Source organism: Gadus morhua, chromosome 2 (genome assembly GCF_902167405.1).
Source record: "Gadus morhua chromosome 2, gadMor3.0, whole genome shotgun sequence".
Classification (NCBI taxonomy): Eukaryota; Metazoa; Chordata; class Actinopteri; order Gadiformes; family Gadidae; genus Gadus; species Gadus morhua.
In genome coordinates this window covers 6,683,634-6,706,296 of record NC_044049.1, presented here as the reverse complement: position 1 = coordinate 6,706,296, position 22,663 = coordinate 6,683,634, and the positions used below count along the sequence as shown (strand labels likewise).

The 22,663-nt window shown below is 47.4% G+C and overlaps 2 protein-coding genes across 6 annotated transcripts in view; both read left to right on the top strand.

The window, feature by feature from the left end:
• Nucleotides 1–69: 69 nt before the first annotated feature.
• st6galnac2 (ST6 (alpha-N-acetyl-neuraminyl-2,3-beta-galactosyl-1,3)-N-acetylgalactosaminide alpha-2,6-sialyltransferase 2) lies at nucleotides 70–6,887 on the top strand. The gene is made up of 9 exons (XM_030380882.1): nucleotides 70–320; nucleotides 1,258–1,339; nucleotides 1,509–1,683; nucleotides 2,245–2,407; nucleotides 4,894–5,032; nucleotides 5,148–5,251; nucleotides 5,792–5,872; nucleotides 6,193–6,295; nucleotides 6,410–6,887. The coding sequence occupies exons 1-9, from the start codon at nucleotides 196–198 to the stop codon at nucleotides 6,581–6,583; spliced, it is 1,146 nt and encodes a 381-aa protein (XP_030236742.1). The 5' UTR covers nucleotides 70–195; the 3' UTR covers nucleotides 6,584–6,887.
• A 561-nt stretch (nucleotides 6,888–7,448) lies between these two features.
• The window catches only part of caskin2 (CASK interacting protein 2), a 49,654-nt gene continuing 34,439 nt past the window's right edge, over nucleotides 7,449–22,663 (top strand). For all 5 annotated transcript variants that reach the window (XM_030380749.1, XM_030380741.1, XM_030380730.1 and 2 more), the window contains exons 1-2: nucleotides 7,449–7,773; nucleotides 9,491–10,018. In XM_030380749.1, the coding sequence (XP_030236609.1) occupies nucleotides 9,925–10,018 (94 nt within the window). In that variant the 5' untranslated portion in view covers nucleotides 7,449–7,773; nucleotides 9,491–9,924. The remainder of the gene's footprint in view (nucleotides 7,774–9,490; nucleotides 10,019–22,663) is intronic.

The window sequence follows — 22,663 nt, the reverse complement described above, 5'->3', positions numbered from 1 at the left end:
CTGCTCCTCAATCCCCAGGGGGTGCTGCATCACCCCTAGCACCCTACTTATGACCTGAACACACGACTCCCCCCCCCCCCCCCCTCTCGGGTGCTTGTGTCAGGTTAGTTATTCAGTAACTTATTGGACAGTGGAAGTAGAAGGATTTTCTGTGCCCAGACCGCGGGGACGGACCAACACCAACACATAGGAGACATGATGCGTTTCCTCCGAGTGATCCAAAAGTGGAGTTCTTGGAGGTGTGTGTTTCCGCTGGCAGCCCTTTCTCTGGGCATGGTCGTTGTTTACGGTTGGAAGCCCACCCTCAGCGCCTTTTTCAGGTATGTTTGGTTTGTTCATGTTGCGTTTTTTCTTGTTTTAGAGAAAGTCATACAACATGCTATATTCCGTTGCAAATCATTCAGAACCGATCCAATCCTGAACATAAGTTCGAGTGGGTGGTTGAGCCTGTTACGTCAACAGCTGAATGACTGTCGGTTAGCAAGCCAACTGTTGACCCTAGCTTTTATTTATTCACCACTATGAAAGAAAATAATCGTGTCTGGGAAAGGCCTGCGTTGCCGTTAACAATCGATATCTGATACAATGGATCGATGTGCATGAATTCGTGAAGAGCTGACTGTTCTGCTTTATTGTGTACACGCACACACACACACACACACACACACACACACACACACACACACACACACACACACACACACACACACACACACACACACACACACGCGCGTTTTGTGTGCGACCGAATTATTAACAAAGACTTTCCTTGTCAAAGCTAATATTTTTTGCGGAAGATCACGCAACGCCCAACTATATGCTCAATGAGCATAGGTGGGCGTGTGCTTGTGCATGTTCTCCTTCCGCAAAAAATTAGCATTACTCACACACACACACACACACACACACACACACACACACACACACACACACACACACACACACACACACACACACACACACACACACACACACACACACCGTGGCCCAAAACCATGTCCTATGGTTCTTTTTGCATTGTACTGAATCAACTTATTATTTAATGATTTGTTATTTTATGAAAATGTCAGTCGAGGGTGTGTAGCATAACAACAATAATATGAAAGTAATCATAAGGAATCATCACAATATTTATAATAGTTCTTTATTAATGTTATTATATACAGTTTATTACGAAAATGTATCATTGATTGTAATGTATGTTCCTTTGTGATAAATCATTTCAAACTTGGTTGTGAAGCTGTTTCTGTGTGTCAGTCATCAGAGTGTCATCCCGACCGGCCAGGTACAGCTCCTGTATGAAGATGATACGAGCATCATACCAGCTAACCAACAGTCGGTTAGTCCATGGCAGTTTGTGTTACCACCTTGATCATGTTCACCAAGGTCAAATGTATCAAACCTAAACTACAACAAGAAACTCGATGTAAACAAACACTGCACCAAGCAGGTCCCAGATTTGCAATGATCAGAGTGTTTGAGAGCTAAGATGGTGTCTCCGTTTACAGGATGAATCTGCGTGTTCTCTTCCGAACACCGTGAGGAAGCTGCACCGGTTCCCCCAGATACGCTTTAACTTCTCCACGCCCGTCTTCCAGTGGGCAGGGAGTTTCACAGAGAAAGCCTATCAGAGACTGAGGCTCCTTGCACCACCATATGGATGGATGGGGATACCCCCGGCCTGTAAGAACTATAGGGATGCCCTACTATTGTTCCACTTCCTCCTGCTCTGATCTCCTTTTATTCATTGTCTTATTTCCTCTCTCTGCTTTTCTTCTTCCTCTGATTTAATCTTCATCATGCTATTCCAAATTTCTCCTCTGATATCCTCTCCATCCTCTTCCTCCTAAACTCTGATGTTCTCATTTTATTCTCTTCCTCTTCCGCCTCTGCTCGTATTTTTGGGGAAGACGTCTCTCTGCTCAAAGACAACAAACATACTCATGTCCTGTCCGGATGATCTAGTGGTAAGGGTGTTTGCTCCCAGTCATAAGTCACTGGGGTCAAGCCCCGTGTCTGTAGTCTACCTGTAGACATCCTAGAGCAAGATTCCCAAACCACTTCCTGCTCTTTAGTGACTCCTGAAACTAATAGTACTTCTACTACTAAATAACTAAATTACTAAGTTGTAAAGGAGCTCCTAACCAGGTAGCCATGATCAAACCAGGGGCCAGGAAAAGGGAGTCAATGCTACTGATGCATTCTGATTAACAGTTAAACCTCATGTATCTTTTTCTTCTTCAGTGGTTCGCTCCACCCTGGGGCTCCTCAGCAGCCCCACCAGCGGCCATCTTGTGGAGCGGCGGTCACCCGACCAGTGCTTGAGATGTGCAGTGGTCGGTAACGGCGGGATCCTGCGTGGTTCGGGTCAGGGGCGGGACATCGATGACCACGACCTAGTCTTCAGGTGAGACCACGACCTAGTCTTCAGGTGAGACCACGACCTAGTCTTCAGGTGAGACCACGACCTAGTCTTCAGGTGAGAACACGACCTAGTCTTCAGGTGAGACCACAACCTAGTCTTCAGGTGAGACCACAACCTAGTCTTCAGGTGAGACCACAACCTAGTCTTCAGGTGAGACCACGACCTAGTCTTCAGGTGAGACCACAACCTAGTCTTCAGGTGAGACCACAACCTAGTCTTCAGGTGAGACCACAACCTACTCTTCAGGTGAGACCAGGACCTAGTCTTCAGGTGAGACCACAACCTACTCTTCAGGTGAGACCACGACCTAGTCTTCAGGTGAGACCAAAACCTACTCTTCAGGTGACACCAGGACCTAGTCTTCAGGTGAGACCACGACCTAGTCTTCAGGTGAGACCACGACCTAGTCCCCAGGGGAGTGATCCTGAGAGCAGTGGAGCTTTCCCACTGACGCCTCCGAGGTGAAGCGGAAACTACCTTCCATAACGGTAATTACAGGATGGTTCAGGGGGATGTAGCTTGCTTTACGTATCCAACTGAAAATTAAGCCTTTCAATAACCTAACTTTCGGATTTGTGCAGAGAAGAAAGATGCAGATATGGAGTTGCTGGGAATTGGGTCCCTGGCAGCTATATTCGAAATGGCTGCCAAATACCAGCTAAATAATCTTCAATCTAATGGCAAACAGGTTTTATGAGTCTTGATGATTACAAAAGAGGTTTCAGGTTGGTAATATGAGATGTCAGAACAATTGAGACTCGTCAGCCCTGCTTATTTTGTAAACACCACAAAAACTAAAGAGCATGGTAAATTCCGTCAGAATTCTCCCCTTTGTCTTCAAGATAGGTTGAAAAATAACAGCTTTCCATCTCCTCATTCCTTTCTCTATTACCCGAAAAAGAAACCGAGATTCCACCATGAACTCGTTCAGAAAGGTGGCTTCTAAAGTCTGCGGGGAACTGGTTGTTAATGGCCAAGCTTTGGGACAGGTCAAAAGTGTTGACACCGTTGCTTTGCCCCTATTCCACAAATCAGCCGTGATGTTGGTGTATATCCCTATAGATCTGATCAGCACCAGGATCATGGCTTCGGTCAAAATCTTGTAAGCCAGCCTCTATGATCAGTCCAAGGCCCTGGAGATGGAGAGAAACGGCGACTCTCAGCTATAGGAGAGGAAGGCAAACCTTCTATGTTCAACCTGATTTGTTTGACCAGCTCTGTCTGATGTTGCCTTAGTGTAGAGAGCGGTGGCGCAGAGGTGGATTAATAGGCAGATATCCTAAACTCTCCTCCATCCTCACTGCTGGGTCCTTTCTTCCTTCAGGGGTCCTGAAACCCACGTCGCTTAAAAAAGCCAAACAGAGTCGAACTATAAATCAGGCATCATCACAACCTCTACATCTACACATAAACATTAAAATCAGGCTGGCAGGGACATGTTTGGCTTGTTACAAGATCTCCATGCGTCGAACGCAGAGTTAGCATTCCATGTCATGGCAGAACAGTGGACTACTTGGCATGCACAGCCCGCAGGCTAGCTTTGGAACCCATTCACCAAGTACGCCTATGCTACGGATAACATCAGAGAAGAGTACCTTTACCCCCGTGGGGGATTTCCTTCTCTTAGGCCCCTGGATACTTAAAACTAAATGTATGTTGCCCTTTTCACATAGGCTGTCCAACTGCTGTTGAACCATCCATTCCTTTAATAGATTGTACAACAGGGACTACAAGTTCTGCCAAAAGGGAGGACCTGCCACTCGGAACTTGGGTTTAGTAACAGTTTCAGTTTGTGCCAAATGAAACTTAGGAGGGCGTTGTCTGATGCCAACAGGTGTACCTGGTGGAACATTACCTGTATATCACCACTGACGGCTTAAGTGTGTTTGAAGGCAAAGGACATCAATTTGGCACTAGCGTAACCTTGCCTCTTCTTGTTGTAATGACTTTTTCTCAGTTTAAAAATTAATCTTTTTTTTTAATAAGCAGGGCTTAATTTTCTCTGTTTTTCCGACATCTCCTCTTGCTAGCCTGAACCCCCTTTTGTAATCATCAAGAATCATTTGACCTGTTGACCACTACATTGAAGATTATTTAGCGGGTATTTGTCAACAGTTAAAAAAAATAAAATAAATAGCTACGATGGTCCAGAAGCAATAACTCACAGCCCCACCATATCTGCATCCTTTATAAGACCCCAGCCTACATCCATGCCAAGATCTGATGCTTCTATTTTCAGCTTAGCTTCCAGCCTAAGATATCAAATGCCATTTAGTAACCACAACTCAGTACTTGCAGGTCAAAGAGAAAGGCAACTGCGGGGAAGAGGTGAATATTTGTTTTGCATAGTAGTACTGGAATAAAAGTATCAAGGTCTCAAGTCTCAGGTACAAATACCCTGGAAATTGAGTAAAGTCTCAAGTCGAAGGGAACCACCAGCGTGCGTGTCGCTCTACGTGTGTGTTCAGGGTGAACGGTGCCGTGATCCAGGGGTTCGAGCGCGATGTGGGGACCAAGACGTCCTTCTATGGCTTCACCGTCAACACCATGAAACACTCCCTGGTGCTGTACCACAGTGACGGCTTCACCAGAGTCCCTCAAGGCCCGGTAAACCATGTTACCCCCTCTGACATGTCCCCCTAGAAGACTGTACTCCCGGAGATCTAAAGTTACCCTCATCATGTGTTGTGTATGTCATCCTGCTGTCTTTTTGGGGCCTCAGGACACGCGTTACATCTTCATCCCGTCGAATATCCGGGACTACGTGATGATGGCGTCGGCCATTCGGCGAGAATATGTCCCCACAGGTGTGGACTTCGGGGACAGGTGAGTTTTAACACGTACCGTTTGATTAAGGAACTACAATTTTCTGGTTTATAGTATGCCTTCAATTTATTAAAGGACTACAACTTCCTGCTTTATAATGGTTCCAGTTTAATTAAAGAATGTCATCTTCCTGGTTTGTAGTTGGCCTAAGGTTTTATGAAACTTCCTGGTTTATTTTTAGCCATCCCACATTATCTTTAAATAACTACCACTGCCGGGTTTATAATGGGCCTACAATTCAAACCCACATGTTGAGCATACGCAAAGGTTATTTATTGCGACTTCCGTCTTGCAGTTCTGATAACGGACACTAGGTAGCGACATATCTTCCCTTCAGTTCAGAGTAGCAGCTGTTGCGTTTGTGGCTGTAGAGAAATGCCACGAAATGTCATTTGTTTTACATTGATCAACGTTTTGATCAGGAAATAAGTTTATGTTATTTTTATCTTAATGAAATATTTCACAATATCGTATCTGTTTTATGTCTGCTCTGTTACTATATACTGTGTATGTCATGGTCGTGTCCTTGGGCTTTGGAAGACCCAAGACATATTTCGGCAACAGTTCCCGAGAGCACTTCAGGATGCTGCACCCTGATTTTATATCCTACCTAACTGAACAGTGAGCGCACGCACCTATTCTTATTGAAAGTGTATAATGTACATTTATCTCCAGACCTATAATGGTATACTGTAATTGTGTGTGTGTGTGTGTGTGTGTGTGTGTGTGTGTGTGTGTGTGTGTGTGTGTGTGTGTGTGTGTGTGTGTGTGTGTGTGTGTGTGTGTGTGTGTGTGTGTGTGTGAATACATACATACGTACGTATCAATGTGTGTGTGTGTTGCAGAACACATTGTATGTAAGATAGTGAAACATGACATAGATTGGCAGTTCATTGGTCAGGTCAAATGACTCAGGTCACATGACTTTGTGTGTTTCGTAGCTTCCTGAAGTCTCATCAGCTGACCGATAGCAAGATGCGACACCTGTACATGCCCAGCACTGGAGCTCTTATGCTATTTGCTGCCCTGCACACCTGTGACCAGGTGAACACACACACACACACACACACACACACACACACACACACACACACACACACACACACACACACACACACACACACACACACACTGATGTTCCCACTGGTGTCTGGGCAGGTGTCTGCGTATGGCTTCATCACAACGAACTACGCAGCGTTCTCCGACCACTACTACGACAGCGTCATGACCCCGCTGCGTTTCTATGCCAACCACGACCTCCGTATGGAGGGCTTGCTGTGGGAGTTGCTACACCATCAGAAGATCATCCAACTCTACACCAGGGAACACTGACACACAGACACACAGTGTGCTAAACTGCAGCCTCAACCATCAACCATCCGAAGAAAGTGTGTGTGCTGTGAGTGTGTGAGTGAGTGAGAGACAGAAGAAAGTCAAGCACAGTGATAAGAGTCAAACTGATTCTCCTTTAAAGAAAGCAGAAGTTCCAAAAATCCGGGATATAGCAAAGACTATCTTGTCATTATTTCACTGATTAATGATTTTTTATTTTTTTTAATTATGTGAGTTTTTTACCTTTTATATATGTTCTATCTAACATGTAATTGCCTGCCGATTAAATGTGTGTCAGCATCGAGTTTTTTTTAAGTCTCTTATCTGAGTGCTGGGTCAACACCGCGACAAGCATGTAATGAAGAGCCGTGGTCGAGAGCGAATTGCGGAATTGTGTGTGGAGCTTTGAGAAGTCGCTTTGATGAAAGCGACCCGTCCCTACCTGCGCAGGTGCAGAGAGGGGTCCCTTCTCTTGGGACGTGAACACAATAGTGACCTCAACTTCACGTGGAAGTTTCCCTTTCATTCCCGCCGACCTTTTGTACGCTGGCTCAGACTTTTATGTATTTTGTCCACCGCTGCCAGAAATGACACACACAACAACGCGAGACGGCTTCTTTGATTCAGCGTTGTACCGTATTCGCGTACACGCACCGACGCACGCACGCACGCGTTTCTTTCAGAAACTCGACCTGCCTCTAACGTATCGAGGAGGTGAAAGTGTTTCAGATGCGCCACGGGTCTGTGCGTTTGTGTGAAATAAAATACTTTATGATAAAGAAACGAACATGCCAACTCAACATACCCCCCCATGTTTGGGACGAGGAGTGAGCCGGCGGGGCGGTGCAGTGGAGGGAGGAGGTGCAGCAGTAGTGGGAGGGACGACCAGACCTTGTGTGGAGTGTGTGGGATCTGGTAGTGACGGCGAGGTGGAATATCGTCCTGAATGTTAACGGGAATGCTAATAACCAACGCAACGCGGTATGCAGTCTAACCTTACCGCCTGCCAGACCTTCCGCACACACGAAGTTAAGGACGTTGTTTTTTTATGCCAGGAGGAAAACAAGGAATACTCCTCGTCGAGTTGGTGACTATCATCCCAGCAGAACTTAACCAGAGTTCCCGGACGGGAACAGGAAAATGCCAATCACTCTGTTCTGGACCAGTTGAGACTAGGCCGACCCCAGAAAGTAAGTATGATCTAAATTACAGTTATTTAAAGGTGTACAACACGCCGCTTCTTCTCACTTGTTGTGAGTAAGTTTAGTGCAAAGGTCGTCCCGGGAAAGGAAAGTCGTCTCGTGGCTTCCAGGCGACACCGTCACCTTATGGTTGATCATGAACCTTCACTCTCCACCTCTCCTCCACCGCAAGAAACCTCCACCAGTTGGGAGTCCTTGGAGGCTTTTCCACTCGAATAAAACAGAACGGGAACTTCTTGTCGTAGTCTTTTCCCTCGCAGACGGTCTTTCTGTGCGTTGCGGTCTTCCCAAAACGACTACATCAACATTTAAGTAACCAACCGGCTAATTCGTTTTTATCTAATAGCCTACGCTTAAGCTTACTGCACAGTCACACGCTGCGTCACTCGGTGCCCACAGGGGGGTTAAAACGTATCCTCAAAACGTCTCCGCGATCAAAGTTGTTCTCTTGTTGTGTTGCCTAAATCAGGTCAGTCGTGTGTGTGTGTGTGTGTGTGTGTGTGTGTGTGTGTGTGTGTGTGTGTGTGTGTGTGTGTGTGTGTGTGTGTGTGTGTGTGTGTGTGTGTGTGTGTGTGTGTGTGTGTGTGTGTGTGTGTGTGAGACTCACTCTCAGAGGAGTCTAACGGGAGGCCGGTGATTGGGGATGACAGCCCGCATCATACTGCTCTGTTTCCGGGTGTGTTGGTTATGTAACCCGGCGGGTTGTTTCAACAAGAAAACAGCGCAGAGTAGAGAATGGGGACGCACGCCACCCGATTCCCCACTCAACCTCAAACGATGCGTGTGTGTTCATGTTAAAACCGTGGCCCCCGCAGTGCAACTGAATTTATAGGTATGACGAAAAGCGCCATAGCCTACTATCCTCTCAAAAACGAGGCTTCTTGGTTGCATCAGAAACTGAAACACTATGAGGTGTACAGCCACGACTAAGGGCAATCATGAGCGAATGAAACTGAGCCCTGACCATAATGACACACACACAGCACATTCAGCAAGGTATCAAAGACGACATTCATTTTAGTCAGTGCTCTTGTTTTTCTGTCAAAGATGACATGTCAAGCTCGGCTGAGGTTGAGATGGGTCAGTGTTGTGGAACACTTTAACTACGCCGGTCTGGCCTGGATGTCAAAACGTGCAGAGAAGAAATATTTGCGTCGGCCCCCCAAGGGCCCCACCGTATACAACGACAGGTCACGTGGTAGTGCAGGACCGCTCGAGATCGGGATCCTCCAGCATCCTATTGGTCCAGAGATCTAAAGTAGGAACCAGGACGAGATCTGAATGTGGCTTTAAAAACAACCCCGAGGGCTAACCCGTTACATTTCGTACTCAGTGGTTTGTGTGTGCGCATGTTTGTGTCACACGCACACATAAAATCATGCACTCACATTCATGGCTTTGAGTATGCATGTGATCCTGCGTGCGTTTTTGTGTATGCATGTGTAAGTGTGCGTGCAGGAATTTGTGAATGCATGTATTGTTAGTGTGGGTCTTTATTTTATGTGTGTGTGTGTGTGTGTGTGTGTGTGTGTGTGTGTGTGTGTGTGTGTGTGTGTGTGTGTGTGCGTGTGTGCATGAGCTGTCTATTCATGTGTGTGTGTGTGTGTGTGTGTGTGTGTCATTTCTTCTTGTGGTCAGCAGTCTTCCATTCTCCCTCTCTATCACTCTCTCCGTTCACTCCATCCCTCTCTCTTCTGGTTCTCAGGTTTGGTTGGACCAGCTCCGAGACTTCTGCCTTCCCAGGGGGCCCCCCGACCACAGACCACCCCCACACCTCCCTCGACGGCCCCTCTACAGTAGCTCTTCTTGCTTCCCTGACACCATCCACCCCCCTTTTCCCCGTCTCTGGAAATAACATCTCCGTCAAGCACTGAGGAGAAAGGAAGACAGTGCGACAGGAAACTAAGCTCTCAAAAACACGTTAACCATTTCCCTGGCTGGCGTCGGGGATCGAACCAGGACCTACCCAGCGGCCAGACGTGTTCTCTCCCTGGAGGGCGAAGAGGAGGGTGGGACGGAGGGCAGTGGGCGTTGGGGTCCCCATGGGCACCAGGATGTGGCTCTGAGAGCTGTACCCCCCTGTAGCCTCTATTTGGGGCGTGTCTGGATGAGAAGCTTGCTCCAGAGCGCTGCAGCATCATGGGAAAGGAGCAGGACCTTCTCCAGGCGGTGAAGAGCGGAGACCTGACCTCCACGCAGAAGTTGCTAGCCAAGCTCAAAGCTAACCGTAACAGTAAGTACCCCGCTAGCTGACTACTCGGCCTGCTTGTCAATACATTAGAGTAGAGCCGCTCGGCTCCTGGCTAACGCAGATCTCACTGCACCTACTTACGATATCATATGATGGCAGATCAGGACGTTAACCAGATTCTGGTTCTGATGGGGTGCTGAATTGTGTTTGTTAATGTCCCGTGCTGTTGGTTCTACCAGCCCAACAGCCCTGAACAGACAAAGAAAATCTCCATTCTGTATCCAACTGCCGCTGGGCAAGGCAGCAACACAGGTCAACGATTAGGAGAGTGAGCATTTTCCAATTGCGTGCCTGGCTGAGTGTGCGTGCTTGCGTTAGAAATTCCCAACTAAATGACTTTTTAAAATTTGTCAAAGATATAGGTACATCTCAAATGGGAGGTCGTATTCATTTGTCATATTAGTTTGCTGGTGGTTGTCAATGTTCTCTCTTTCAGCATACTCTCTCCCTCCCTCTCTCCCTATTCAATTCAAATCAAAGGGTCTTTATTGGCATGGGAAAGATACTCTCTCATATATATATATTCCGGTTTAGTTAATTATTTGCTGTGGTTAAGGTAAGGGTAGCGCAGGGAAAGCAATGCATCTTGGGAGGTGCAGATAAGGGTGGAGTTGACCAGATTTCAATCATGCAGCATTGGTGTGATTGACATCTGGTCAACCCCAACCTCACCCACAAGTCCTCAAGTATCCTTTGACCCCTATCTCCTACCAACAAACGGCCCCTCAACAGATAGTATGGCACCCTGCACTCAAAGAGGTCCTTTGGGCCAGTGTGACGGGCCACAGCTGTTGTTTACGCTGGCTAAACCAACCTGTGTGACCATTGTAACAGTAGAGATGGTAACAGCGGGATGTTAGGGTCAACAGCCAGAGGGCTGACCTTTGACTTGACAGATCTGTGGAGGATCCAAGGTTCTTGCATCCATCACGTCATTTGAAGAGTTTCCCCGAGTGATGATGGAAGATCTACGTTATAGGGTATAGACCTAGGGTATGACTTTAACATTTGTGGAGCATAAGGAAGGATAAGGACTCTGCCACCACTGGGAGGTCCTTGATTGTTTTTTCAGATTTTCTTTTTTCTATTTTGCCGGAGAATGTCTTTGACGCACCGTGCTTGCGGTCTGGTTTATTTTAGAGCAGCAAGTGCTAGGCTGAGGTGGTCCATTAGCTACGTCACTAGGGGTTCTAATTGAATCCGCCAAATTTTCTCGGTAGAGACTTTACGGCTGGACTACGGCAGGTTGCAGATTTGAAGTTTCCGCCATCTGTAATATTCCTAAAGTATATCATTATACGTTCAAGGGAATGTCGTATTAGTATAATAGGATGATTTTAAGTTTTCCAACTGGTAAAACCTTCACTCTTTCGCCTTTTTAGCGTTGGCAGAATCAGCCCATATTATCATTTCTTCATTGCTTTCATCAAAGCTGTTAGGGTTTCAGCTCAACTTGGGCCTATGAATGTCCTTCCATTAAAATCCTCCAGCTTCACAGCAGTTTGGTTCTGCAAGATTTCAGTTGGGCTGTGATAAAGTATGTAGAACACATTACACTTAATACCAAAAAACATACCACAATATAAAACCCACAATATTTTCCGCAGCATATTTTATCCATAATATCCCACAATATATAACACACAACAAACAATATACAACAATAAATATATACCATACCATATTTAACACATTATACACCACAATATATAAGGCCTAATACACACCAAGCTGCATACCACAAAGATAAAACTCACAATTTATCTCACAACACATTAAACCCACGACATATACCACCACACAACATGTTAATACTCCATTAACACACCGCATAAAACCACAGCATGCCTAACAGACCATAAACATGACATAATATATTATGCCATGACTATATACAACACCATATAACAGGTAATATAGGACCATCTTTAGTGCGTCAACACTCGTCCTACAGGCTGTTGTGATGTTGGTTGATGAGTTAAGGGCCCATTCTCGGGGCCTCATCAAGCTGTCAACCCCTGGATGATGGGTAGGGCCCCCCGCCTACACACACACAGAATCAGACCTCTCCTGGCTTCCACATTTTGTCCAGGTACCGCCCACTTTGTTAGCCCCGCCCATATGTTTGTCAAAGCCACTTTCTACTCACGGGTGACGGTTCTAACTCCGCCCCCTAAACTAGAGTTCCCCCTAGCATCCTCTGTTGCTTTCTCTGCATTGTGTTGGTGAAGTCAAGTCAACTTTATTAGCATAGCCCTAAATCACACTTACAGTCCCAAAGGGCTTCACATGCACGCATTATACGACCCAACCCCCTTACCCTAAGCCCAGTGAAGGACTCGAAGGAAGGACGCTCTCCAACATAGCGGAAAGCAACCCTAAGGAGGAACACAGAAGAGGGACCCTCCTTCCAGGAACATTAGGAGGGTGATAGATGCTGAACGAGCAGATTTATTATGGTTAAAAAAACTATTACTTCAGACAAAACCACAACTTATTGCTAACAATACATGGCACATGTTGGTATTGTTTAAATCACCTTGTGGTCATATGAATACACTGTGGCGTACCAAAACACTAGCAGTTAGCGGGCTAGCACTAAACTTTCTCCCACGGGCCGATGGAAGTAACCCAGTCATCTGGAAGGGACTTGACACATCGAGGCATGGAACCGGAACACGTTATGATCTTTACACCCACCCACTCCCAGTGAACACACTGAAGGGTTCCTGGAAACGGTGTGTGAAGTAGGCTGCAGTCAGTGCAACGGAGGAGTGAATAAACTGTATGAAGCAGACTAACACACTCTGCGTCCTGCGTTAAAGCGCAACTCGTTCGTCAGCCTCTCCCGCTAACTACTGTGTCTGTAGCAAGAGGCTGAAAAAAACTTGACTTGGAATTACAGCTGGCCTCTTCTTATAATGCAGCATGCACACCCCAGACCCACAGACTAACCCGTGACACAACCCTCGCGCATGGAGAATTCACTCGATGCCTTTCACTGCCGCTAGAGCGACGCTACCGTTGCTATAAGTTACGTCACGTACAAGAAAGACAGTTCTAATCCATTTTAAAACCGATTTGCTGCATAGTGTCCCAACACATGAATGCTGAGCTGGAGGTGTCAACCAGGCGTCCCCTCTCCCCTCTCTTTCTCCTCTCTCTCTCCCCCCCCCCCCCCCTCCGGTTCCCGGGGTGGTGCGAAAAGTTTTAGCCGGGTCGCTACATTCTGGCCTGACTGCTGTGTACCTGCCAGTCAGTCCTGCTGTTTGACTGCTAAATGTTTAATTAGTTCACTAAACGGAAGGGTCACTTTGCCTTAGCGGGGGTCAGTCATATGTTGACGGAGAAGGAGAGGAGGAAGTGGTAGAGGAAGAACAGTAGTCCTTCTGTGTGAAGGGGCCCCGGGACTGATGGTGGTTTGGGATGTTTCTGGTGTTTTCTTTCCAAGGCTGAAGTTGACGTCGGAGGAAAGGGAAGGAAGTTGAAGATGGTTATCCTGGGCCCGTAGCGTTTGGAGAAGGACCCTCGCTGTCGTGACCTTTGACCTCCACTCTCCATGTTGAGTTAGAGCTTTGGGTGGGCTGACCCTAACTCGGCTGAAGGACTTTTAACTTGATCCAGGGCAAGGCATTAATACTGCCAGATTTAGAGTTTAATTCCCTGTCAAGCTCAAATGATACAAGGCCTTAACACTGCCGGGGTAAGGGGTACGATTCCCTGTCTAGCCCAACCGGTAGAGCAAGGCTTTAACCCGGCCTGGGTTAGGTTTAATTTCCACTGGTTGTACAAGGGATTAACAGTGCCTGAGTAAGGGGTTTGATTCACACTGGTCAAGCAAGGAATGAACACTGCCAGGGTTAGGGTTTGATTCCCCACCATGTTAAGAACATGCACTCACACTATCGTAAGAGTTGCATTAAATGCATCGTAAAAATGTCAGATATTTCATATTCATTATGAAGCCAGAGATGCAGCGGTTAATTAGGGCATGAAAACAGGCATATGGTTTCTTAATGAAGTCTCACGTCTGTTGTTTTGAAGTTTGGAAGAATTACAATAATCTTCTGAAACAGGCAGACCTCCAACACTGCTTGTTATAGAAGAATATTCAAATGTATCCAGACTGCTGAGCTGCATTCCCTCTGGACGCCTTGAAAGAGGTGTGTGTGTGTGTGTGTGTGTGTGTGTGTGTGTGTGTGTGTGTGTGTGTGTGTGTGTGTGTGTGTGTGTGTGTGTGTGTGTGTGTGTGTGTGTGTGTGTGTGTGTGTGTGTGTGTTATATCTATGTGTCTTATATAACAGTATAGGTCTCGCTGCATGACTGGTCAACCACTATGAGCGACTTAATTCGCTGTCCACCCTGAAGACATGACTTCCATCCGATGACCACACACACACACAAACACACACACCTCCCCCCTTGGGTCTAATAAAAACTGTCTCTAAATAAATAGCTGCCATTGCTGCTTACGTTTGTCTTCCTTTGCCCAAAGACATTTAAAATGATAGAATATATACAGTGAATGCAATCTGATCTTTTTCATTTCTCATACTATGGAGATATGGAGAGAGAGTTGGAGACGTCATTACGGCTGCTTCGGCTTGTTTCAGAGAAAGAGAGCGAGACATAAAGGGAGAGCGAGAGTGAGAGATGAAGGGAGAGAGAGAGCGAGAGACTGGACATTTCAGAATGAACAGCAGCTTAAGGTTGTGTAGAACTGTCACATGACAAACCTGACGTATGACTCACAGCTGCCGACCGCCGACCGTGTGGACATGGTCCCCCCCCCTCCCCATCTTCCCGCTCCCCCCCCCCCTCCTGGCCGGGAGCCAGCCATTGTCCCGGGACTGAATGGCGAGTGTCGGGGGGGGGGGGGGGGTTGATGATGTCATTGCTGTGGAATGACTGAGCCTACAATGATACCTTGGATCTCCCAACCCACCCCCCCCCCCCCCCCCCCCCCCGGACAGGAATCTGACACCCCCCTCCCTCACCCCATCACCCCACCCTCCATCTGGGATCAGAGTGTGTCTAACTACACTGTTCCTCTGCTGGGCTTCTGGCTGTAGTAGTGAACTCGGCGGGTCTTGGGCATGGAGCCAGCCCCCTCTCCCCCCCCCATGCTCTTCTAACGACTTCAAACTGAATTTTGCAAAAAGGCCTAAATAAAGTTACTGTTTGGTCCTTGTGCTTGGCTGAGAGCGGGAGAGTGGGCTGCAGATATGGTGTTCAAAGAGACTGTCTGCCCCTCTGCCTGTCTGTATGTCAAATGGACATATCGCAGAGCGACACCACTCTGTGATTCTCAGTGATGTGTAGAGGACTTAAAAGTTCTGGTACAGGAAAAACAGGAAGTGAGAGAGTAATGAGTTTGTAAGGAAATGTCCATTAAAGCCTATGGATGGGAGCGGGGGGGGGGGGGGGGGGGGGGGGATAGCATCGGTTTGTATGAACAATAAGTGTAGAGTGCCAACCTCCCTCAACGCTCTTAAAAAGCTAAACAATGTCGGCGCTTGTTGCATTTTTTTATTTATATATTTTTCGGTTTGGTTCAGCCAGAATGCATGCTGGGAAAACAAGGGCATCATTAGCATCCTGCAGCCACAGACACGGGCCAGCTCTACAGGACCCCCGCCGCCGGCCGGTCCTTATTGGTCAGTTGGGCGGGGAAACCTTCTACAATCTTTAGGGGAACCATGACGACAACTCCATGGAGTTGCATTCTAAACACACCCAAAGATTCTAGAAGGCTTACCCAACCGACTTTCCAATATGGCAGCTAGGGGAACCCTGTCTATCTGCTCTTAGAACCTGCCTGTCTGTCTCTGTCTGTCTGATTGGTTAATGTGACCCAAAGCCTTTCAGCTCAGTCAACAGAGTTCTTGCTCTCTCTGTCTCTTTAGCTCTGTCTCTCGTGTGTGTGTTGTTTTGACTCCCACTCCTCTGGTAAATGCCAACACCAACACTCACTACCAAAACACACCACCAAACTTACTACCAAACTGACCACCCAACACACCTTCAAACACACTCATCACACCATTAGACAAACACACTAAAGACTTAAAGATTACGGAAGAGATGAAAGATTATTTAGTGTAGTCATGCAGTCGTGGTGAATCATTACATGTTCTGCATAACTCACTTAAAACGTAACACCCCCACTCCCTTCAGTACACGGTCTAACTAGAGGGCATTCACACAGCGGATGAAAGAGGTGGTAGAGTGTGTTTTGTATGCTGGTGTCTGTTTCGTACTGGTAGGTTTACTGGTGTTGGTAGTGTACGGTGGGCTGTGTTGATAGCTGTCATGCTTGGCAGCAGTCCAACCAGGCCCTCCACCAGACGTCATTTACATACCTGGCACAGTGTGGTGTCAGCTGTCTCTCGAGGCGGCTGGGGTGGGGGGGGGAAGCTGTAACCATATCTCTCTTACATCTGCCAACTAGCACAGTGCCCCCCTCCATCTCTCCATCCATGCCCACCATCTCTCCCACCCTCTGCCTCCCTCCCCCCTTCCCCCATCCCTGCCTCCCTCTACCCCTCCATCATCCCCCTGTAACACGTCCGCCACCTCTTTCTTCCCCCAGCCCTCCATCCTCCCCCCCCCCACTCCTCTTCCTCCTTCCGCTGCGCCCTCTCGGTGAGGTGGAGGACGGACCTCCGCCCCTCCATCCTTCCAACCCAGGAAGCGTCTGGTCTGGGGATGAAAGGCCACGTCCAGCCCCTCTGTCAGGTCCATTAGTCTCTGGAAGTCCCCCCTACTTCCCCCTCTGCGGGGACCTCTTCCAGGGCCCATTGTCGGCCTGTAGGGGACATGTGTTGTTAAGTAGATGGCGTTGATGACAAGACTGCTGTGTTTCTAGAGCGGGGTATTTTGTGTGCGTACTCATGATGTTGGTGATCTGTGTGCTGATAATTTGCCTGTGTGATCGTAACTGTGTCCGCTCAGTTTTTGCATTGTTTCATGTTGCTGTCTTTATTTGGGTTGTAGGCGGGGTAACCGGTCACGATAAATCAGTATTTTGTGTACAATTGTTTGTAGCTGGTGTGGCATTAACACGGGCAGGGTAAGGGGGGTTCCATTCCCACTGAGGCTGCCCATGCTAAGAATGTATGCACTCATACACACAATATTCTATAAGACTCTGTATTTCCCATAAAATATCTTGTGTTCGTATACATTTGTTTGCAATTCCATTTTTGTGACTGAGATCAATTCCCACTGAGGAGGTAATGGAGAGGACAGTTCTTTCTCGGTGAACCTCAACTTTCTGCTCCGTGGCGAATCCTTGGATTCCGGCTGTGTTCTCGGGAGTCACAAGCTGGTCCCGCAAACCTAGAAGTGTTGTTTTACTTATCAACACTTCTTCGATTTCCCTCTGGGGTTCAGAGTGTTTCGGCTGATTTGAATATCCTAGTTTTATGAGATGCAATGAAATCTTATTTTTAAATGCACGCCTGCGATGGCTTCGAGACTTAACCATGACAAACTGTCTTGAATAAAACTGAGGTCATGGGACTGAAACGGGCTTGACACTTATAGCTCTCAGTCCTAGGGTTTCACCCCAGCGATGGGCTAGCAAAAGCTCCCCAACCTGGAGTGTCCCTCCCAGTATCCCCCCTCCAGGGCGTCTGGCCTGGGAGATAACGGAGACGCTCAGGCCCCCCCGGCGGGGAGCCAAGGACTGTGGGGGGTGGGGGACGGGTGTGGGGGACGGGTGAAGGGATTATCCCTAGATACGGAGCAGAGGGCCCGGGGCCACCACCTTAGAGTAGGCGTTAGCAGCATCTCTGTCTGTTGTCTTGGGCTAAACATGGATTTAACTAGCTCGGGCCAAGTCTTGAAAAGAGAAAGCACGGTGCCACACAGCCACCAGAGGAATGGGTTCATGAAACACCGTCCGAACTCCAGCTGGCTTTTGGCCAGGCTTTGTTTGGGAAATTGTCTTTCTGTCGCTTTTTCTTTGTGTGAAATTATTTAATGTGAGGAAGTAAAATAAATAAACACACAAATGTAATGTGTTGCACTTGGGAGTGGATAGCGGACATCTTGTGGATGCAGATGTTTGGGGGTTACGGTACTTATTTTTTTGGGGCTTGCGGTTCAAGACAAAAATAAGATGTGGTTGAGGAAATTACGGCCGTTTCAGTTTTTTTTTACGTTTTAGGCTCGGCTGTGTGCTTGTCGTTCCCTCCTCTTGTTTTCATTTCATTGAGCACAAAAGAGCGGGTCACGGATAATTCCTGAATCTACTGTTCTTCTGAGAAGGAGGTCTGCGTCCTCGTCAACCTCAGACAAACAGACTGCTGTTTGGAGAGACAACAACGCCACCTCCGCCGCTCTCTTCTAACCTGTGTCCCGGACATGACCTGTGTTCTTCTGCGCTTCCTCTTGTCTTGCCCTCCCCACTAATCAGGCAGCTATGGCAACGCCGCTCGCTTCCTGGCGGCGTGTCATTTAAACATGAAACAGCTGGAATTGGGTCGCATCCCCCTGGCTGCCAAACACACGCTGGGCTACAGATCCTGAGAACGGGTTCCTCTCCCCGGTTCGTCTGCCTCTCGTTAGTTTCCTAACTTCCGCATTTTGAGAATTTATCTCTCTTCTTAAGTTGTTTTTAAGAAGTTGTTTTCTGGTAGTAAAATGATAAGGAGTGTATATAATAGATTAAGCCCATGATGTTTGGGATTAGATTAGAGAGATGGCTAATTTGGGTATTTGATTAGAGATGGTATGTTGAGTTATTAGATAAGAAAGGGTCAAAGTTCAGGGGTAGGATGACTTCAGGAAGGTTTGGAGTAAGGATCTTTGGGAAAGCCATTCATCATGGGACATCACTGAGCAGCCGACAATGGGTATTTAACTCACTAGCATGTGTATCACTCTGGGTACAGTATTGTTTCATATACATTTCAGAAGTGACTCATGTCAAGGTTTTCTCCCCCATTAAGATCAGAAGTGATCACTACACTACTAGTCCTAGTAGTAGTGAACTACCGCTAATCAATTTGCGGGGCGACGCAGCATCTGGGATATTTATATTGTGGGTAGATATTTATCGGCTTAAACCATGTGTGTGTACATTGTACACACATTGTGTATTGTGTTACAGAATTTGGTGTCGCAAGAATTTTCAGAATCCAAAAAGGGGAGCCAATAAAAGGTTGTGAGCAACGGTTGGCGCATCTCTTGGTCCGTGAGAACGTCCGTTTGTATGAGTGTGGCTGTTCCTCCAGAGCAGAACTGGGAAACGATACGACACGCCCCGCTGTCTCACCAGGGGTCTTCCGTGTCTGCGGGGAGAGAAGATCTTCACGGCCTTTGAAGGCTTTTTATTTGAAAGAAAGAACCCTGAGAGAATGCATTTAGTTCAGGCTTGTCGAGCTCCACTGAACTCCCATTTCAAGGCTCATAAATTAGCATTAAGCGCTCAGACAGGTTGTGTCCGCGTCCCGGGCTTCAGAGCCGTTAACTGGACCCCTTTAGCCTCCGTGATGTGACAGCTCTGACAGGCGTCAAAGGGAAAGCCCAGTCCAGGGAGCGATAGCCTGTTAGCCAGAGGGCTTGGGACCGTGTCATGCACGGGTGAGCTTGTTATGCCCTGCCTCGTGCACGACAAACGCTGGACAACAGCACAGAGTGCTGCACCTCAGGCGTCCTGACTCCTACTGCTAAGAGGCTAGGCTAGGCTACACTATGCTAGGCCAAGCTGCTTCCATCACAATACCTTGGTGTATTTTAGATGGCTCTAAATCGATGGACGTTGCAATACATTGTAGTCTTTTCTAACTTTTACTTTGAACAAGAGAGTTTTAATCTCTTGGTCTTGGTCAGTCTTTACTTTAATCTGACAGCAGTTAGTACATTTAAGATAATACACTTTTGTGCTCTCGTTGAATAATAATGCAGCATTGTAGCATTGACTGCACTATCCTTAAGCCCTCACTCTCATGAGTGTGGGAAAAGCCATGATGGAAACAGAATCTAATTTGGGATATTATGGTACATGAAGCGTGACACACAGTCACCGTTTAGTTAATAAAGAAACAAATAGACAACTGATAAGCTCGAGGTATCTCCTCCAAATCCATCTAGTAATGTGTTCCAGGTGACCCCGATACTGAGAAGATACCAGGAACATGCGACTTCCTAAACCCTCCGAAACTCCTTCATTCTGCCTATTGGAAGCGTTCTTTAAGAATCGTTGTTTGGCCAACTTCCGGTCGGGTTTTGCTGTTAGCACCCCCCTCCCTCCTCCCCCCGTCTCCACATGTTTTTCCACCGATCGAAGGCCACACTGATATAAGTGCAGGTCTTGCTTGTCTCCTGTCGTTTTCCTGGCAGTTTTATTTTCTTTCTTTTCTTCAGACGTTTTTCTTGGGCTTGCCTAATTTGGTTTCGTAGGCCGTTCCTGGGGGCCCTTGAATCTGTAGCTCTGTAGCCTGTTCCGCTGTTGCCAGTCAACGCTGAAATCCTGCCGCCTGCCTGTCAACATTTCTAACGTGAGCCCCACCAAAGAAGGTTTTCTGTCCCGTATTCTGATTCAGCAACTTTATTGTCAGACAATACAGTTTTCATACTAAATCTTGTTGGTAGCAACTTGAAGCGTAACATACCAACCCTAGGCAATAGCCTATAAATGTTTCAGAAACCAAACCTGACCAGGAAAATCCACCCGACACAATCGACCATCAACACCAACCAGAAACATGTTTACCATGAATAAACAGATCTCTCTTTAACCCTCACTAGTAATTCTCTCCTGGTTCAACAGAGCTTAAATCGACTAAACTACCAAAAAAAATAAACAAATGAACAACTGAACTAATATTGATGAAACTACTCTGGTTTGTGCCTGGGCCTGAAAGAGTGTCCTACATTTCTTTGTTTTTGTCCGTAACCTCCATAAAACATCCACCAGCTTTGCGTTCTGTTTAAACAGTCAACTGACCCCCCTGTGGTCCTGAAAACATATAATCACGAGGCAGTGGGAGGAGAGGGCGTTCATTTACTTTGGCCTGGACGCAACCTTTGGTCCTTCCTGAGAGGCTACTGTCGTCCTTCCGGCGGAAACTCCCGGGTCTGTTTGACGCCAGGGCTTCACTGGGTTTCTGAGGGCCGCTGAGGAACGGCTTGTGGATGTCTTTGTTCTCTGAGCATAACATTGAGTTCCCGCCCTGTAGAAACATCGCCCTTATCAGCTGCGTCAGGGTGTTCTCGCCGCACAGTGTGTATGGCTTGCTTTGTTTTCGCGGTGGAATCACATTTTGTGCCGCGACCGAGGAGAGAGGGTTATGAACGCGCACCACACAATGTCCCGACCCCTCTCCTCGATCCAAATGTTGGATAAAAGACAGCCGATGCTTCCGGTTCATTCCAGTTTCTTGCTCGAGGGCTTGTTATTGACAAGTCACGGCTGACCTAATGAGAGCAGACTCTAAAGCACGTCGCGTACGCACCGCTCTGGGCAGGCAACAGGCGCATATATCGACCTGCTGGGTCTAGTCCTGGTTTAAACTCCACGTTCTCCACACACCACCTGCTCTTGTGATCATGGTGCCGAAGTCATGTTGGATGGTATGAGGCTGATAAGGGCCAAAAAGAGAGAGGGTTAGAGTCTGGGAGTTAGGCCCAATCCCATTTCTACCCTTTACCCCTTCCTCTTACCCCTTCCCCTTACCCCTTCAAAACAAGGGGGAGGGGTAAGGGGAAGGGGTATGGGGTAGAAATGGGATTGGGCCTTAGAGTCTGTGTAGCCCCCAGAGGCTGTTGCTCTAAGTTCCACGCAGTTATCAAACATAAAATGACACGTCTTGGTGACGGACGGTCCTCATCTCTTCTGTTACAATTTCCTGTTCATTTATGGGTGAGATCTTCACTTGTACGACACTTCAGCTCCATGTTAAAAAAGGTCACCAGATGTCACTGAATTCGTGACCTTTTGGGACTTTTGGTGGGCTGCACTCAGAAGTACAATTTTGGCTTAAGTCAGAAAACAGGAGTTTCAGACCTGGACTGAGACCTGCCTGGCACATGTCGGCTCAGTTTCTTCCTGTCCGGCCGACCCCATCTCCATGAGGCCAGGTTCAGTCACAACCAATTAGGGGTTGAATGAGGACCTAAATCTGGGTTAACACAGGCAGACCAGGCTCCTGCGTGCGAGCGAACATCCCTGCCACATGCATGATGCACTCAACACGCACACCCGTCAAAATACACAGCATGCAAAGCCATCCACAAACACAGCATACCCAGCACACAAAATACCCAGGCACCACTCACAGAGGCTCTACTTTCTCTCTGTATGAGTTACTCTCTCTCTCTCTGAGGATAACTAAGGAATGCACATCATGAGAGAGCAAGAGGCAGAGTGAGACAGAACGTGAGAGGGAGAGACACTGAGAGATGGTGACAGACGGAGACGGAGAGAATGAGAGACGCATTGAGAGAGTGAGGGACATAGAGTGAGAGACGGTGAGAGAGAGCGTGAGAGTGAGAGATGGTGAGAGACAGAGACGGAGAGAATGAGAGACACATTGAGAGAGTGAGGGACATGGAGTGAGAGACACTGAGAGATGGTGAGAGAGAGTGTGAGAGTGAGAGATGGTCAGAGACAGATGG